This window comes from Silurus aristotelis (genome assembly GCF_946808225.1).
Source record: "Silurus aristotelis genome assembly, chromosome: 11".
NCBI classification, from domain to species: Eukaryota; Metazoa; Chordata; class Actinopteri; order Siluriformes; family Siluridae; genus Silurus; species Silurus aristotelis.
In genome coordinates, this window is record NC_139584.1 from 3,140,758 (window position 1) to 3,160,687 (window position 19,930).

General features: G+C 42.4%; 2 protein-coding genes and 1 long non-coding RNA gene across 3 annotated transcripts in view; 1 reads left to right on the plus strand and 2 right to left on the minus strand.

Annotated features, from left to right (window-relative positions):
* Window positions 1-1,418, minus strand: part of pcsk1nl (proprotein convertase subtilisin/kexin type 1 inhibitor, like) — a 12,273-nt gene extending 10,855 nt beyond the window's left edge. The window contains exon 1 of the mRNA XM_083555056.1: window positions 1,259-1,418. Coding sequence (XP_083411182.1) covers window positions 1,259-1,336 — 78 coding nt within the window. The 5' untranslated portion in view covers window positions 1,337-1,418. The remainder of the gene's footprint in view (window positions 1-1,258) is intronic.
* A 3,425-nt stretch (window positions 1,419-4,843) lies between these two features.
* Window positions 4,844-6,089, plus strand: LOC310733681. The gene is made up of 2 exons (XR_014535847.1): window positions 4,844-5,325; window positions 5,392-6,089. It is a non-coding gene; the product is annotated as an uncharacterized lncRNA (long non-coding RNA).
* Window positions 5,483-19,535, minus strand: ssuh2rs1 (ssu-2 homolog, related sequence 1). The gene is made up of 13 exons (XM_083555043.1): window positions 19,254-19,535; window positions 19,084-19,139; window positions 14,287-14,367; window positions 13,443-13,518; window positions 12,496-12,625; window positions 12,330-12,390; window positions 12,002-12,123; window positions 11,059-11,121; window positions 10,880-10,962; window positions 9,304-9,396; window positions 8,512-8,617; window positions 6,466-6,573; window positions 5,483-6,346 (listed from the first exon to the last, which is right to left on the minus strand). Exons 1-13 carry the CDS (start codon window positions 19,274-19,276, stop codon window positions 6,206-6,208), a joined length of 1,143 nt encoding a protein of 380 aa, XP_083411169.1. The 5' UTR covers window positions 19,277-19,535; the 3' UTR covers window positions 5,483-6,205.
* Between the last annotated feature and the right edge of the window lie 395 nt (window positions 19,536-19,930).

The window sequence follows — 19,930 nt, forward strand, 5'->3', positions numbered from 1 at the left end:
ACTTGGAGAACTGCTCCTACAGTAGCTGAATGCTTTTCGTTTTTTTTTGCACCATTCTGTGGTTCCAGAAGATCCCAGAAGATCATTGGCTTCTGAAACGCTCACCTACAACATTCTTTACATTCTGCCTTCAAGTGTGAACATCAACCGAAGCCCTCGAACATCGAGATCTGCATCATATTACACGTCGAACAATCGTGCATTGATTATTATAACAATGTCAATGTTCTGTACATTCGATTAGAAAAAGGAAATAAATATTTGTATCCTAATGCAGATTCAATCGTTCAGTAGACAGAGAGAAATGTACAGTACACAGCACCTCGCTTCAACATGATGCGCATACCGTATGTTGCATCGTCATTCAATGTCAAGAAAAAAATGACTATTATATTCCATTGAATCTTGTATTATATTTGACCTAGGTTTTTTTTTTTTTATTTTAAAGACAATATGGAGCATAAATCTCATCGAAACCAGTCTTTCTGTTGTTTCCAGTCACCTGACATGTATCTATATGCTTATAAGACATCAATAACCCTTAATTACACTGCTGTCTGTTCTCACTATGGAACCGAGCAGCATAAATCAACACTCTTATCTTTCTGTTTTTACCGAAACCGAAATTATGTTTGCTATTCCCTCGTTCATAATATAACCAACACCAGCGTTTTAGTAGGAAAAACAAGACCCGGTTAATCATTAACACCCCTGGGGCTTAATATTTATCCCTTCCATGTAATAGATGTTAATTTTAGGATCACGTGCCTCTGTAACCGAGCACAGCTTTCTTTACCTCCCAGATCTTTCCAGACTTTATGAGTCGACACGGCTGCGTTGCCTGGTGATAAACATGGGTGCGTTTACTTCACCTCGCAAAGTCAAATATCCGCCCAGCACAAATTAACGGCATCGACCAGATGGTCATACGGTCGGATTGGATGCTCCGAGGGGCATTTTTTTGGATCACATTTCCATCATGCACATTTAAGGTTCTACCTGAATCACTGCACATTACTGTATAATGAAATGAAAAAATAGTACATTCATACAGTGATATGAATGAATTGAAGATATTTGGAACAGAATTATGTAGTGTATTTAATAAAGTACATTGTATAGGAAATCAATTAGAGATGTAAAGTAAATTCCCTATTGACTTTGCAAAACAGCCCATCGCAAAGTCAAAAGACATCCAGGACCTGTGTGCTTACCATCATTAATAAGTGTGTAGTGTTTGTTTGTTTGTTTGTTTTACCTTGGACTCCAGCAATGGACTTTGGAGGAAAGCCACGCAGAACAGGAGCAGTATGGAGCTGGTACGAGGGCCCGACATCCTGCAGAAGAGAATGAAGCTGCCCCTTCCGAAAGAGAGATTTGCTGCCACTGAGCGCCAGACCACAGATGGAGGGATCCAGATGGAGGGAGGGGGAGAGAGTGAACAAGAGCGAGGCAGAGGAGGGGAAGAAAGGAAACAGAGGAGGAGCCTGTATGCCGAATAAAGAGCGATGAGCAAGCACTCCTATGAGAAGCGAGACGCAGAACGTGTGCAGGACACAGAAACGGTGATGAAGGTAAACGTGGGCTTTTAATGTGGAACTCGGAGGGAGAACAAGAAAGAGAGATGTAAGATGTGAACGGATGAATGTGAAAGAATGGAAAGAGTGTCAACATCAGTACCTTCATTTGTGAGATGTAGGTAACTGACATGAATTGTACATATTTAACATGTTTATTGTGAAAAAATTAATCCTCTCTCTTCATGGTAGAGACCCTGGACTGGTCTCTCAGCATCTCTACTTTTCTTTTCTTATTAACATTATTACCTCGTTTTACATGCAAGTTGTGATCCAAAAGAAAGCTACAGACACTAATAGCACTTATTACACCTTCACAATTCTTTCAATTATACTTATATTTACCAGTGGTGTAAAGTATTTCAGTAAACCCAGCCATTAGTGTTACACAAGCCAGTGCACTCTTAGTGCCGGTCCCAAGCCCGGATAAATGGGGAGGGTTGTGACTTTCTTTCGGCTTCTTTCATTAGGGGGCGCCACAGCGGATCCTCCGCATGTTTGATTTGGCACGTTTTTACGCTGGATGCCCTTCCTAACGTAACCCTCCCCATTTATCCGGGCTTGGGACCGGCATTAAGAGTGGCTGGGGTTGGTTCCCTGAACGGGGATCGAACCCGGGCCACAGCGGTGAGAGCGCCACCCACTGTTATGAAGGACGTCCAGCGTAAAACATGTGTCAAATCAAATATGCGGATCACAAACCTGAATTTCATACCGGATCGGTCGAGGCCCGGGTTACCAACAACCGCCACAGGTATTGTAGCCAACAGGATACCGGTATAAATTGGGCTACTGTTGGCCGAAGGAGGAGAAGGAGAGGAGGAAGACGTCTACAGAGATGACAGGAAAAGGAGAAGGGGAGAAGAGTGGAGGTTCGGGTTGGTACTTTAAATGTTGGTACTATGACTGGTAAAGGGAGAGAGGGATCTGATATGATGGAGAAGAGAAAGGTAGATATGCTGTGTGTTCAGGACACCAAGTGGAAATGGAGTAAGACCAGGAACATTGGAGGTGTTTGAAACTGTTCTTTAATGGTGTGGATGGAAATAGAAATGGTGTAGGGGTGATCCTGAAGGAAGAGAACAGTAAAAGTGTAGTGAAAATGAAGAGAGTTTTTGATAGGGTGATGAACGTGAAGCTGGAATTTGAAGGAGTGATGATAAATGTCATCAGTGTTTATGCTCCACAAGTGGGTTGTGAGATCGAGGAGAAGAAAAAATTCTGGAGTGAGTGAAATGAAGTGGTGGAGAGTGAACCTAAGAATGAAAGATTGGTGATTGGGGCAAACGTTAATAGGCATGTATGTGGGACGTAGGGGTGGAATGAGGAAGTGCAGGAGAGCATAAGGGGAAAGAGATCGGCAAAACAATTGGGATTGACAGAGTGATGAGAAAAGTAGGTAGGAGTACAAGGAGATGCAGAAGCAGGTGAAGAGGGATGTGGCAAAAGCCAGTGAAAATTCATATGAGGAGCTGTATGAGAAGTTGGACACTAAGGAAGGAGAAAAGGATTTGTAGCGATTGGCCAGGCAGAGGGACCGAGCTGGGAAGGATGTGCTGCAAGTTAGAGCAATAAAGGATGGAGATGGAAATGTGTTGACTAGTGAGGAGAGTGTGTTGAGAAGATGGAGGGAGTATTTTGAGCAGCTGATGAATGAGGAAAATCAGATGCAGTGGAGTTTTTAACCAGATTGTATAACAGGATTTTGCCTGAGCAATGGAGAAGGAGTGTGCTGGTAGTGATCTTTAAGAATAAGGGAGATGTGCAGACCTGCAGTAACTACAGGGGAATAAAGTTGAACAGTCACACCATGAAGTTATGGGAAAGAGTAGTGGAAGCCAGGCTGAGAGAAGAGGTGACCATCTGTGAGCAACAGTATGGTTTTGTGTTGAGGAAGAGCACCACAGATGCATTATTTGCTTTGAGGATGTTGATGGAGAAGTATAGAGAAGGACAGAAGGAGCTGCATTGTGTGTTTGTGGATTTAGAGAAAGCGTACAACAGGGTGGAGAGAGAGGAGTTGTGGTATTGTATGAGGAAGTCTGGTGTGTCAGAGAAGTATGTGAGGGTGGTGCAGGACATGTATGAGGACAGTGTGACAGCAGTGAAGTGTGCAGTAGGAACGACAGACCGGTTCAAGGTGAAGGTTGGACTGCATCTAAGATCGGTTTTGAGCCTTTTCCTATTTGCAGTTGTTATGGACAGGTTGACGGACAACGTCAGACAGGATTTTCCATGGACTAAGATTTTTGCGGATGATGTGATTTGTGGTGAGAGTAGTGAGCAGATTGAGAAGAGTCTGGAGAGGTGGAGGTACACACTGGAGTGAAGGGGAATGAAGCTTCTCCTCATTCGCTCTGGGTTTGCTTTCAAGGATCGGAAGCGCTTCCCTCATGCAACAAACAGAATAGTCCATTTTAGGACGTTTTGGAGACAAGGTGAGGGAGGTGTGAGTGATATGGTTTGGACATGTGCAGAGGAGGGACATGGGGTATATCAGTAGAAGAATGCTGAGGAAGGAGCCACCAGGAAGGAGGAAAAGAGGAAGAACAAGGAGGAGGTTTATGGATGTGGTGAGGGAAGACATGCAGGTAGTTGGTTTGAAAGAGGCAGATGTAGAAAACAGGGGGGTATGGAGACGGATGCTCCGCTGTGGCGCCCCCTATTGGGAGCAGCCGAAAGAAGAAGAAAAAGAAAGTATAAAGTATTTGAGTAAATTACTGCACTCAAGTAAATTTTTGGCTACTTTACTGAATCTTAAAGATATAAGCAACTTTTACATTTACATTTGTGGCATTTAGCAGCTTTTACTCTCGACTCAAGTACATTTATGAGTCAATAGTTTACTTTTTACTCCACTATATTTAAATAGATTTGAGAGTTACCGATTACATTCTCATTGCTGGCTGCATTTTCAGACCAAAAAGTGCTAAAATCCAAAAACTTTGACAACCAGCTTTTGTTGAATAAAAGTCTTGCCCCTTTCTGGGACTGAGAACTGCATCAAATGGAGTATATTAAATATAAGAGATATTTAATCATTTTGACCTATTTTCTAGCATTAGTGCTGTTAGTCGTCATGGCGATGAACAGCATGCAAATTGCAATCACACTTATTCATGTCGGAAATGAACTGAACGGCTTACAAAATGAACATTTGGTTAACAAAAAAGTGCAACTGTACTCTAAGCTTTTGCAAAAGCAAATTGTAGGATTTGCACAGTTATCTTACATTTGGTGGCATTTATTAAAAATAACGACAACGCTTTTATAATACAAATGTGTTTATTCTGTTTTTTTTTTTGTTTGTTTTTTTTAGAAAGAAGTAATCATCTGGAAAAAGAAAAACAATGATGGCTCAAGATACTGCAGAAAAATCATGGCAGAGCTTCTTCAGACTCATTACAAAACAAAGCAGATTTTTCATTACTATCAGATTTTCATCTTGGGGGAAAAAAACAACAACAAAACATAAGTAACAGATTGGAGGGTTTTGTCCCAAATGATATCACACATATGCTGTTACTAAATACAATGTCAAAGTAGTACATAACTTTATACAGGCCTTAATACAGGAGTGGGATTTAAAGCAGTAATATGCAGTTTGTAGTGTGCGTGTGTGTGTGTGTGTGTGTGTGTAATAATGGCAATAATGTGAGCTCTATATGGTTTATATTCAAATCTTGTGAAAGCTCAGGACACTAAATAAAACCCAAGCTTAAATAAAGAATACACTAAATAGACAAAAGTATTGGGACACCTAACTTTCTAGCTATAAGTGGTTCTTCCCCAAACTGTTACCACAAATTTGGAGGCGTACAGTTGCACAGGACGTCTTTGGATGATGTTCTAGCATTGGACATGATATGGAGCTCTGACCTCCACCTCACTGCACCAGGAGAGGATGTTTGAAAAGCATCATTTTATGTTTAGTTGTCCACAGAATTTTGCCCATACAGCATAATTATACACAGTAATATATATATATATATAAAGAGATGCTGTGCAAAATGTAAATAAAAACAGAATGCATCGATTTGGGAATCTCACAATAATCTCTGGAGATGTTAATGAGCCCATGCCCGAAGATCACGGCTGATTTTCACCCTCATCCCTCAAATCTTCTTCAGATTCTTTAGATATCATTTTCTGTAAATAATATCATTTTCAACCGTTTCGCAATTTGTTGTGGAGGAACATCATTCTGAAATTGTTCCACACAATCTTTCACAGATCAGTAAATCTTTGCCCGATTTTACTTCTGAGAGACTCTTGTCCTGTGAAGACTTTTGTCGCCACGTCTAGACGTTTAGACGTTTTGCAGCCAAATTCAAAATAACCGTATTTTTTCCTTAAAATGTTTAATTCCCTCAGTTCCAACATTTGTTTTGTTCCATTGTGAAAAAAATATTAGTTCATGAGATTTGCATTGTTTTTATTTACATTTTTACACCTTTTTTTGGAATTAAGGTTTTGTGTGTTTGTATATATATATATATAAAATCTGAATCAGATTTTTTGTTAGTACTTACATATTAAAAACACGGATAACGATTACAACAGTATAAAAATGATCACGGTTGGGTTTTATGTGAAACTCCGAACGATAAAAACTTTGAACTATAGGATTACATGACCGAGCAGCAGCATGTAGCCGGGTAGCTGTCGGTGTACACGGAGTTCTCGTTTCCAAACACGTAGTACATGTGGGATTTCCCTTTCCAAGCGTAGTTCACACGGGTGACTGGGATCAGCTCGATGGTGTGACGCTGCAGGGGGGAAAAAATGTATCATCATAATCAGACCAAACGGCGGTATGTGAATAAAACTGAATGGCGATGATGCTCGAGTTTCCCTGATTCTATCATGATATCAGTAGGAACATTACCTGCTGCAGTACACGAGACGTCTGGAAATAGTTGCTTTGGTGTTCTCGTATTAAACGCTCAGACGCTTGGCTCAATGACGGGTCAGGGCAACCCATCACTGGGTAAAGCTGTAACACACACACACACACACACACACACACACACAAAATCAACTAAGTCAGTTTCTACATCATTTACACTTTTACATTGTTTTCTCAGTTGCTTTGGAGCGTTTTCTCGAATCATCCTTAATATTTGGAAGTGCGTTTCTCAAGGCAATTTGTACAAACAGCGCAATACATTAGATTTCCTGCAAAAGCCTGAACTTTTCTTAAAATCCTCAGTTCATCTCTCAAAAGTAAGTATTCGTGTCAACGAACATCTCATTCCCATCAGAATGAAAAGTCCCTTCGTCATTGTTCACAAACACAATCATCGAAAAGTTTCGTCGTGTTCTCAGTATGATGCTGCACAGTTTCAGTGTTTCTTGATATAAACTATGGTTTGAATCACAGCGACTCAAAATGCACAAATTTCTTCTGGTAGGTATCTATGAATTTTGCTTCGTCTGTATTCATTTTCCAATTAAAGCGTCACAAGATTCACCTTTGACCTGTGAATCTTGAAACTGGTCGATTATCGATTGATCTGATTCCGTTCACTCGCCTTCGATAGTGACATTCAAGATTCATCTGCACAATTCATCAATTCAACACATTTACAAATAAAAAATTTCATAGAAATGTAAATGAGATTCTGACGACTGATTTAACCATTTTGTATTCAATGACTTTTTTGGGGGGTTAAAAGTTTCAGGTGAAATCAGTTTTGATCAACATGAACATAAACGACTGATACTGTAGGAAACAGCAGACACTCATACACAATCGAGTAAATAAATCTCAGTGTCGGGCCGTGCATTTGGTACCTGGGCCTTCAGTGGAGACGTACCAGACTTAATCCACATCTTAATACCACCACTATCACGTCACGGTTATAGAAACCATCAACACAATATAACACGTGGCATTACAGAGAGGAATTTCACATATGGAGGTGAAAACCATTTTACTAAAGTAAAAAACCCAGTTAAGACTCCAAACCTCTACACTACAACCACATCTGTGCACCTACAACATCTGGAGCAGTTCGGAATCAATATTTGTCTAATAACATGACAAAAACATAAAATATTTTAATAAAATACAACCTACTCACCAGAGATTCAGACTCATAATGTGCAGCGCCCCTCAGAGGCTGTAATCCAGTGGTACCGCTCGTATTCACTGGTCTGGAAGTGGAGAACAAACCCTTTCCCAGGCTGAGACACGCTAGCTAGCTTCAGGGTTGGCCGACCTCCTGACGATGTCTAGATTTTCTTCAAAATGTACTTTTAAGTATGTCCGAGGCCAAATCAATTTCTCTTCCTCCGTAGGCGTGAAAAAGTCTAACTCTGATGTATTAATGTGTGCAGAGCTACACACGTGTTTTACCAGTCGAACTCGGCTGTAACAGTTTCACTCTGACCAACCAATCAGAGGACGGAAAAATGCTGACGCTATTCTGGGCCAGCGAGCTGTACTGTGAGGAGAATCTAAAATCTGATTGGTTAAAGAAACAGAGCTATTTCTCAAGGAGACGATGGTAAAAAGTCCAGCAGTACCGATTGTGAAAGGCTCTGGGCAGATTAGATTGACATGCAGCACATAGAGGCTGAAATCTGATTGGACAAAAAATCTAACATCTACATACACGTACTGGAAGCAGTGCAGCCGAGAGAAACTCTACGAAATGAAGAGAATAAACTGATGGGAATAAATAAATACAATTTAATGAAACAAATATTAGAATTTAGGTTGTAAATGTAGGTCAGTTTCTGACCGCCTGCCACTGATGAATCCACAAAAGCATTTGCAATTGGATCAAAGCGACAAGAAACGTTTTTATGATGAGCTCATGGGATTAAACGATGTGGCGGTTGAACCAGTAACCAAAGCAACCGAGAAAAACTGAAATAGGCATTTTTTTAATCGCATGTGTGTGTGTGTCTTGATTTTTTTTATTACCATGTACTGGGAGTCCTTGAACATCACCCTCCCCGAGACCTTACTGAGATTCTCCGATTTCAGACCGCTCATCTGCTCGACCACATAATCGGTTTTATAAGTAGTCCTGGAAAAGAGCAAAACATAGTCAGAGCTCACACTTCGGTCGTCATTGTAAACGTCGTGTGGAACTGCTGCTAGAAAAGAGATTACTGAGAAATAGTCTGGGAAGTGGTGTAAGATGCTGGACTTCTGATACTGCTCTGTTGTAAATGAGTTAATTGGAAGTCGCTCTGGATTTGTGCGTCTGTCAAATACCATAAATGGTTCGCAAAATCATTCCCAGAACTTTAGTAATTTTTGGAAAATGAAAAACTGGAAAAGTCTTGCAGGTTTGAGTTTTGGACAGAAAAAGGTCTGAAGGTTGAGTTTGGGACAGAGGTTGATCTTACTGATGTTTTTTTTTTAAAGAAAAAATGAAGGAAAATTATTTCATCAGACGTCATGGATTTATAATCATGTTCTACAAAATGTTTCAAAACAAAAGTCAAATTATTAAAAAAAAATTAGATTTGACATTATTTGATCATTGTACAAAACTAATTCTCTAAACAGATTCAACAACTTCTATATAACAATTATTATTTAGAAAATATCAAATTATTTTTTTTCTTTCTGGCAATGTAAAGTTAAATTAAAGTAGATTCTGATGTGCTGACGATTTCCTGAAAACCCCAAATCACCATCTCACCTGCTCTATTTAGAAATGCACATCTAGTCTATTAAAATAAAGAAGAATGCTGGAGATCTCACCACTGGATCTTGAGTGTGATGAAGACGAGGAGCTGTCTCTTCCCTTGACATATGTCACAATCACGGGAGCCTCGTCCATGGCACCAGGTACAGCTGTGTGCGCGCACACACACACACACACACACACACACACACACACACACACACACACACACACAGAACAGATAAAACAAAAGACCATTAGTAGATCTGAGTGACGCGCGCGGGACGGTATGGGGTCCGAGTGACGCGCGCGGGACGGTATGGGGTCCGAGTGACGCGCGCGGGACGGTATGGGGTCCGAGTGACGCGCGCGGGACGGTATGGGGTCCGAGTGACGCGCGCGGGACGGTATGGGGTCCGAGTGACGCGCGCGGGACGGTATGGGGTCCGAGTGACGCGCGCGGGACGGTATGGGGTCCGAGTGACGCGCGCGGGACGGTATGGGGTCCGAGTGACGCGCGCGGGACGGTATGGGGTCCGAGTGACGCGCGCGGGACGGTATGGGGTCCGAGTGACGCGCGCGGGACGGTATGGGGTCCGAGTGACGCGCGCGGGACGGTATGGGGTCCGAGTGACGCGCGCGGGACGGTATGGGGTCCGAGTGACGCGCGCGGGACGGTATGGGGTCCGAGTGACGCGCGCGGGACGGTATGGGGTCCGAGTGACGCGCGCGGGACGGTATGGGGTCCGAGTGACGCGCGCGGGACGGTATGGGGTCCGAGTGACGCGCGCGGGACGGTATGGGGTCCGAGTGACGCGCGCGGGACGGTATGGGGTCCGAGTGACGCGCGCGGGACGGTATGGGGTCCGAGTGACGCGCGCGGGACGGTATGGGGTCCGAGTGACGCGCGCGGGACGGTATGGGGTCCGAGTGACGCGCGCGGGACGGTATGGGGTCCGAGTGACGCGCGCGGGACGGTATGGGGTCCGAGTGACGCGCGCGGGACGGTATGGGGTCCGAGTGACGCGCGCGGGACGGTATGGGGTCCGAGTGACGCGCGCGGGACGGTATGGGGTCCGAGTGACGCGCGCGGGACGGTATGGGGTCCGAGTGACGCGCGCGGGACGGTATGGGGTCCGAGTGACGCGCGCGGGACGGTATGGGGTCCGAGTGACGCGCGCGGGACGGTATGGGGTCCGAGTGACGCGCGCGGGACGGTATGGGGTCCGAGTGACGCGCGCGGGACGGTATGGGGTCCGAGTGACGCGCGCGGGACGGTATGGGGTCCGAGTGACGCGCGCGGGACGGTATGGGGTCCGAGTGACGCGCGCGGGACGGTATGGGGTCCGAGTGACGCGCGCGGGACGGTATGGGGTCCGAGTGACGCGCGCGGGACGGTATGGGGTCCGAGTGACGCGCGCGGGACGGTATCGGGTCCGAGTGACGCGCGCGGGACGGTATCGGGTCCGAGTGACGCGCGCGGGACGGTATCGGGTCCGAGTGACGCGCGCGGGACGGTATCGGGTCCGAGTGACGCGCGCGGGACGGTATCGGGTCCGAGTGACGCGCGCGGGACGGTATCGGGTCCGAGTGACGCGCGCGGGACGGTATCGGGTCCGATTGAAGCGTGTACATAATAGTTACAGAACTTACTTTTCTCTCCCGCAGCCGTTACAGTGCGAGCAGCGCTCATTTCCATGGCGAAACCCGGAACCGTTACACACCCAGCAGACTTTCTGTACAAATACATTTAAAACCACGTCATTTACAGCGTCAGTGGAGAGAAAATATAGAGTAATGCATACGGAAGAAACTTTTGCAAGGTGACTCACATTCCCAGAGCCTGCACAATCCTTGCACGGCTTCATCCCCATGCCCATACAGGCATGACATGGCTATGGAGAATCAAAAAAGTATAAAACTCTTAGTAAATGATACACACCATCTTTATTTTATAACCATCAGGCCAACTGGTGATGGGATAAATTGCAATGCATAAAATTCTTGGCAAAGCATCTTGAAAACCTTTCTGGACAGAAAACTTTGTGTAGTGTCAGTCAAGAGTTTGGGACAAGATTAAATAGGGGTGTAACAATACACTCAAGTTACGGTTCGATTCACAAAACTGCCTAAATGATTGAATTTAATTGGATTCTCAGATTGTCAATGGTAAGGCTCTGATTAGGAGATAATACACTCACAGTCACAATTTAATTGACGATACTCGATGATGTGTGTTGAGTTTGGGACAGTTGTAGGTCTCAGTAATGAGTATGGGACGGTGGTAGGTCTCTAATAAAGAGTTGGGAAGAGTGCTATATTATATTAACACGAAATAATACACTTACGGTCATGATTCCAAACACATTTTTATTTTAGGATTAGAGTTACATGAGGTTTAATATCGTAAAAACTAAATATACTAGCGGTTCACCAGGTCACTCATTGCGTTATAGCGACATCAGGTGTACAAACAGTGCAACTGCATTAGATAAACAATCTAAATCCTAATTCCCATGATGTGAAACACACACTGGGGCAGAAACATTAGTCTATAATGGGACAGTGGTGGGTCTGAGAGTGAATCTGGGACACTGGTAGGTCTGGGTGATTGGTTTTGGACAGGAGTAAATGCTAATAATGAGAGTGGGACAGAGGTGGGTCTCAGTGATGAGTCTGGGACTGTGGGACTTTTGGGACATTGGTATGTTCTGGACAGTGGTAGGAATTGTACTTTTTTGGAACAAAGTTTAAGTCAGTTTCTGATTCCTCTACCTTGACCGAGGATGTATATGGCACTCGGAGGGTCTGTGTTTGGTCCTGGAAGAAAGCGGGTGGTTGGGCTGCGACGGCCCATGGCGCTGGGGCAGGCTGGGTAAACGCGTCCACATGCTGGCCTGGACACAACACACAGAAACACAGATTTCTGACGATGCCGCAGCAGTCCATGGCCAGAAGCTATTAAAATCAATGTTGGATGTGCTCTCTGGGTGGGAGAAATATAATCTCTCCCCTGGTAATCAGAGGAACACTTGCTAATTGCAGGGGTGTGTGAGCTCATGTATGCAGAAGAGGGCAGACAGCACTTGAGATGGCTCCGTACCTGTGTACGGCTCTTGATTCCATTCGGTCGATCTCGTCTCGGCGAAAGTCTCCAAACGGTACTATGACCAAGGATCAGCAGGAGAATCAAGCAAAAGTCAGGAGAATTTAAAAATCATCATCAACATGCAAGAAACCGTTTCGTTTCAATCATAATTGGCTCTCACCCTGTAGGTGTTAAAGGGATCCAGGCCGGTTATGACTCCTCCTTTCACTGGCGCAGAGCTGTAACAGCATTTACTGGATATGTAGCTCGCGAAAGCCTCGCGTGCAACTTCCTCTGAAATGGAGGTTATACTGGAAAACGGACAATGAACACTGGGTAAATCACTGGAAAATTACACATTTTTTTTGTTTGAATATGTCCTTAATATTTTCTGATGCTCATTTCTAAGTTTCTTTGACTAACCCGTAACGCTGTTGCCAAGAATAATAAAAAAGCACGAGTTTTAGAAACCTGTCTGTGCTTATATGATTTGTGTTGTAACTGGAGTTAGCGAGCTCTCCCTTCACCCAGACTCAACACGTTACAACGGCTTGTATCTAAACAGTAGCCGACCAAGAAAGTCATTGTTTACTGTCTTCCTCCTTCCTTTCATAAGTATTTCTCTCAGGAGTTTATCTTTTGGCATCGTCGTGTTTAAAAAATCAACACCGGTGGAAGTTTTCCTCCCGATGCCGTGCAGCTCAGAACACGGGTGAGGTGCGTTTTTTCGTTTGCGTTCGGAAATTTCATTGTTCTAATGGTATGGGGTTCAGTTTTTTGGCTTGAAGTTTGTGAAACCCGGAAAAACCCAGGAAAAATTCATAAATTAGCCTCTTCGCTGTTGAAGCCGCGGGGTTCAAAACGTGGGAAAAAAGTAGCGGCTTATAGTCCGGAAAATACGGTATGTGACTGACGTGATGCAGACGCGAGTGTAAAAATCTGAATATTGGCCAGGATTACGTCTCAAAGCGCATAAAATTCTGCTTGTTTTTATCACATTTAATAGTAAAAAATGTTTATACATCACTTTTCGGAGCAGGTTTCATCCTTTAGGTTTGTTCGAAATCTTGCATGCGGTCATTATAAAGAAATATTTAAGAATTAACACAGAAAAGAGAAGGCGCTTACTTCCAGTTGGGCTGAGCAGGAAGGTTTTCCGGTGCAGGCAGGGGCGCTGAGGGCATTGGGGGAGGAAGAAACCCTCCTGCAAAATCCAGAAACGGACAGAGAAAAGCAGAAAATCAAATATAAAAAAAACAAGGTGGTATCAAAAAAAGTTTCCACACAAGTTTTGTAACACGCCAACGAAAGAAATCACAAGGCAGCACGCACAGTCGCAGGGAGCACAGACCTTTAAAAGTCACTGTGCCAAAAAGACGTGTTCCTGTGTGGATCGGGAGCTTTACAACTGGTGCGTAGTTAACATCTCTATTGTAGAACAGGTTGTTATACTTCATATACTTTATAGTAGTTTAAATAAAAAAAAATGCATCTCCAACAGGAATATTTTGAACGCTCCTCGCTTTTTAGACCAATTAAATGTTTCAGTTATGCAGGAGATTAAAATCAGAGTGAGAACATCATTACATTTATGGCATTTGGAAGATGCCCCCTTATACAGAGTGACTTACAATGATCAGATTTAAACAACAGAGCAGATATAGGGTTAAGGGCCTTGCTCAGGGGCCCAAAAGTGGCAGCTTGGTGTGGCTGGGATTTGAACTCATGACCTTCGGAGCCTAAGTTGAATGCCATAACCACTAAGCTACCGCGTGCGTGTGTGAGAGAGAGAAATGACATACAAAATAATACAAAATCATGTACAGAATATTTCCTCTATGCACGAAGAGTATGACGGTATTTTTTTATTATCATGACCACATAATTTGTAAATGTGTTTAAGTAACATGAATCTCATTTATTCTTTTTTTCCCCTCATAAATATTTTTTTTTTTTTTTTTTTTTTTTTTACCTCCTCCACCAGCCAACGTCCCCTCATACCCGGGCACTGAGTCATAAAATCCAGTAGGGGGCGCTGAGGGAGCAGACATGCCTGCAAGAAAAACAAAGCAAAAAATAAAAAAATCAACAAAGCATCTGAAAGAAAAAAAAAACTCGCCAAACCTGTTTGGAAAGACTAGAAGGGTGTGTCGCATAGCACGTATACACATTTAACTATTATCATGAAAAATACAAAATTCAACACCAAAACATTATATTTGACATGCCATTGGATGCAATAGGAGTGGAAACTAGGAGTGGAAGGTATTTAATGTTTCACTCACTCACTCACACTCACACACACACACACACACACACACACACACACACACACACCCCCCTCACTTCACAGAAACAATTAAACGCATAAATACAACAATGCATCAGAATCTGAACACTTACCGGCAAATTCCAAAAGGAGGGTTTTAAACCCTAAACAACTAACTCAGCGTGATTTTTCACAGAGTGAAGGAAGTGAAGGAATGGGATCATGCGGTAGTGAAGAATGCAAGCTTGTGCGCCCACGTCTTTTCGGAGTTGAAGGTCACCACAGGCGGAAACATGACTACAACCTGGCAACCTAATTTGCATATCTATGGAGCTCCCCCCCCCCCCCATTTAATCCGAAATATTACACCCTTTTTTATTTATCTTTTTTTACCAAGAAACCTGCAGTGATGGAGAGGAGTCATGAAACAATCATGACGGAAATGTGTATATACAGTAATCCCCTGAAAAACCACTGCCCAACCTCCAAGATCTTCCCTCCTCCAGAGTGGAGAAAAGGGCGAAGAACAATCACTTTGAACCCCACACACACTTTCTCCTGCACTGGAATCTTCTTTCGCCAAGTCCAATTCATTGTGTGTGTGTGTGTGTGTGTGTAAACATACTTGGTAATAAAGCTATTTCTGATATATTAATATTTTTTTAAAGCATGGAGCTGTCAAAACTGAACATACTTTGTAAAGTTTAGTTAAAACAGAACAGTTAAAATATTTCTAAAAGCTATAAAAGAGATGAGAGTGGAATTATCTAAAGTACCGTTTCCATCCATGTGTTATGATCTGCTTGAGTCTGTGAAGCGGTAAACAACTTCTCGTGGTCGTGATCATGTAACGGAGATGAGGTTTATCATGTGTGTCTGTGTTTGGGGAAGGCTAGGAGCGGTCATTGTTTGGATCGTTGCTATGGTAACGCGGGGGGGGGGGGGGGGAGGGGAGCAGTGTTTATTGCACGTGCATGTCCGGGTAAGTGTGTGTGTATGTTTTATATCGAAAACGAATTCACATTGCTCTGGATTCTTATTTAGGGTGTGTATATGTGAACAAACCAAGTGATCTCAAAGCCCTTAAAACAGGGGTGGGCAATTAGGGGCCACATGAGAAACCTGAATTGTGTCAGCGGGCCACACCAACGATAATATTTTAGGGATACACCGAAATGAAAATTCATGGACGAAACCAAAAAACAAAAATGAGGAAACCAAGGGCATAACCGAAACACTTACGTCAATTAAGATTACGTCAATTAAGAAAGAAAATCAAATTAATCAATTAATCAATTAATCATAAAAAGATTACGTCAATTAAGTAATGTGTAATTAATAATAATATGTTATAATTATTATTTTCGGGATCCACGGGGAATGTTTTGAAGATCAACCCGTCGAGCCACTGGAGATCACTGATCTAAGGCAATGAATTCCATCATTTTTTGTGTTATGTCTTTTGCCTTGGCACCATCACTGGAAAACTTTCCTGCCTTTCCGTCCTCTACAGACGGAGTGCGCATGCTCGGATTGACTTTACTTTTCCGCACCGCGTTCTTCTCATATTTAGAATGGCAATCGGGATGTTTGGATTTCATGTGATAAATTAAACCCGACTTGGAGAAACTCTTTGCAGATACACCCCCTCTTAAAATTTCAGCATTGCATGTTTTGCAAATCGCTATCGCAGACATGTTGCTCTTATCCAGATAACCGTGTGCTGGCGGCGCCTTTTTATTGCGTCATTACAATTGTGTTTCTGCCGAAAATTTTCCGGTGCATCCCTGTAATTTATGATCGGCCTCACGCGGGCTTGGCAGAGACGTACAAAGGGCCGGATGTGGCCCGCGGGCCGTAGTTTGCCCAGGTCTGCCTTAAAAGGACCCAGACGCGAACCGTAATCAGACCACCTCCAGAGGGGTCCAAATGTCCCTGGAGGCTTGCCATACCTGCAGCCGTGTTTCGTCACTGCTGAAAAACAAAACTTTTCGACATGGCAGGTCACGTGGTCTTATGAAGCAAGCCGTGCACTTATTGATATTTGGAAAGAGGACGGCATTAACCGCCAACTATTCCTCAACACATAAAAAACAAAAGTATTTCTTCTGTTTTCTCAAAAAACTGAAGGAAAGCGGCTACAGCAGAACAGCACTACAACGTCGGGTAAAAGTTAAAAAAAAAAAAAAACTACGACAGAAGTACATGAGCACACGTGATGAAATTGAATGAAATTTTGGATGCAAACCCTTGTGCCATTTTGAATTCCCAAAATCCATTGCTGCAAAGAATTCTGGGTTCTGAGTTCTTATGAGGTTGAGGTGTGAACACGAAAGGGTCTGAGATCACTTCAATACTAAACTTTAAATAAGATCTTGTGATAATATCGCGAGAACAGTGATTCGGAATGAAAGAGAGAGAGATAGAGGGGAAGATGAGATACACGGTTGTATGTACGAGTTTTACCTCCAGATGTTCAATAAAACTCGATTGTTGTGATCTCCTGAGCTCCTTATCCGTGTCCGATCTGCAGTAGTGATAGGAGGTGTTGTGCCTAATTCAAACCACCGGTCTGAAATCAACCCCCGTTCGCGTGCACGCGGACAGTACCGTCGTATTTCCTGTAGATGGCACTAAAAACACGGAAGGCAAGCTGAATGTAACCCCCCCCCCTCCATTTCTTTTTCCTTCATACCCAGAGTTACCAAACTTGCTGTGATACACCTACACAAGTAATAATGTATGTGTAAAATACTACAGTTAATCTAACAACATGGACAGCTGTATTATTTAGGGGGGTATTATTTAGCCAAGCTGGGTCACTTCACTGATGCTAATAATGTCATAATATTATGCCTGGTGAAACCCCAGTGTAGGAGATTAATTCGTTCCTGATACTCGTTCCTCGTACTCGCATGTTAATTTTTCCATAAGAATTCATATAAAAGCAATGAATCCGTTCCCAGACCACAAGCGATCGCTTATTTCAGCCTTTAAAAAGGTTTCATGCCCAATTCAACACACAAATATACCTGTAACAAAGTTTAACCATAAAAAGTAATAAATTGTAAACACACAAATCAATATTTTGTTCTCCATGATTGTACTTACTGTTTAACCAGACATGCCATATTGCAGACAAAGATCTCGTGCGAACGCCACGTTCGTGCTTTTCTACCTCTTATTTATTATTTCAATGGTTATTCTTTTTACAACCTTCTTTCCAGTGTTGTCTCTACACTTCTCGGGACCCACGGTGCTAAATTTATAGCGAAATGAAACGAAAACACTATATAAAACAGACAAAACGCACATCTTGCACTAAAACACTTTCACTGTATATCCACCTGATTTCTGTTTATAGTCATAGCCATATATTATGTTTATAGCACATAGCCTTCTGTAAATTTCTGTTTATAGTAATAACATCTGTATATTATGTTTATAGTACATACACATCTGTAAATTGCTTCTATAATACCATTTAATTTATATAACTCATGTAAACACTGTATATCCTGCAATTGCTGCTATTCCACTTCTGGTTTGACCTAAACTGAATTTCGTTGCCTTGTACTTGTGTAATGACAATAAAGTTGAATCTAATCTAATCTAATCTAATCTAATATTCGCACAAGAGAACGACGAGAACGCACGTAGTTACGAGAATGATGTATATACAGAATTTTGACTTAGTTTTAAAAAAAAATAAAAAAATCTCGCCAGAAAAACAGCTGGAAAATGTGAACACCAGATGAATGTTTGTAGACACCCATGAGTCATGTGTGTTTTGAAGATGTTCCACTAGATGTTGGAGTGTGTGCTTATGCAGATTTGAGCTCATTCAGCTAAAAAGTCAGGTTCATTTATGATAATTGAGGTCAGAGCTCTATAGAAGATCTTCCGCGCCAACCCGTGTAAATCATATCTTCAAGGAGCTTGCTTTGCGCACATACTGGAGCAAGTTCGGGCCTCGGAGTTCAAGCGAAGGGAAGTAAATGCATGTTTTTTTTAATTCATGTGCTATTGTTCAAATAACTTGGGAAGAAGAAGCAGCTCAGTGGTTCAGATGTTGCCATTCTGATCAGAAGGTTGTGAGTTCAAATCTCAGCATCATCACTAACTGTGCCACTCCTGGGCCCTTGGAAAAAAAAAGACCCACAACCGCTCAATTGTATAAATGAAATAAAATGTAAATATAATGACGCAACAACTTTCCGCTCTTCCTATTGGTCGCTGAGGTGCGACTTACTGGACGCGAGCTCGTTTCCGCGCAATTGTTGCACCACTAAGGGTGAAGATCACGCACACACATCACGAGGAACACAAGAACAAGTGTTGTAAAGGTAGAAATGTCATATGACCGCACTGTCTGGATAAGTTATTAAGCAGACATGCGCAAAAAAAAAAAAAAAAGAAAAAAAAAAAAAGGCACTATTACATTATAGAGAGTAAAAGCAGGTAAGTATATGCATCTCAGGAAATTGTAAATATCTTTACCTGGAGCTGAAGGCGTGAATCCTGGGTTGTTAAAGCCCCCCGTGGCTCCATAATTACTTTCAATAAGAAGAACAAGAATTAATTAATTAATGATCGTCATCACATTACTGTAAAAATCTGCACCTCTTACATTACTACCCAGAAAAAAATGGGACCTGAGCTGATCTTACTTAAAAGCTGGTCTGGTCTCCATGACGTCCAAGAAGTTTCACCAAAACCCCCTTGGTGTGATGGCGAAGTTCTCTAGGTGAAAGTCCTCCCGACTTCCCCCTTTAAAGCACGTGACCAAACTGTCACGTGCAGACGCATGCAATCTAACGGATTTATTAGTGATTTTTATTAATTATTATTAAAAATAAATAATTCTTAACATTATAAAGATATGCACGCTAGACAAAACATGAATAAAAGTCAAATGTAATCTGTGTGCTCTACACGGAAAAAAACACGCCGTGACGCGTAAGTATAGTGACAGCCAATCAGCAAGCGGGATTCTTGAATAAATCTGCATGTTAATAAGCATGCGGGAAAAAAGCTGCCAAATATAGATTAAATAAAAATTTACTGGTTTTGCTTTTTATTCGAATTATCATCCTATTTATTGAACATGTCTCAGGGCTGTTGTTTAGTAATATAGTATTATATAAATGTGTTTTTTCTTTTTACTTTGTTCAGTTTCTTGAACAAACAGAACATTTTAGTATCACTTTCATTTCACTTCTTCACAGACAAAAATGGCATAAAGGAAACTGAAGTGAAGACTGAAAATGAGTCCCTTTAATTACATACAATCAAATTAAAAAAAGATGATAAATTAATGTAAATATATATTTATATATATATATAT

Excerpts from the sequence above, each read along its gene's own strand:
- ssuh2rs1 (XM_083555043.1), bottom strand. The coding sequence starts at position 19,276 with ATGGAGACCAGACCAGCTTTTAA. Across the intron at positions 8,618-9,303 it reads ATCACACTCAAGATCCAGTG|GACTACTTATAAAACCGATT; the intron begins GTGAGATCTCCA and ends GCTCTTTTCCAG. Across the intron at positions 6,574-8,511 it reads TCAAGGACTCCCAGTACATG|CTTTACCCAGTGATGGGTTG; the intron begins GTAATAAAAAAA and ends TGTGTGTTACAG.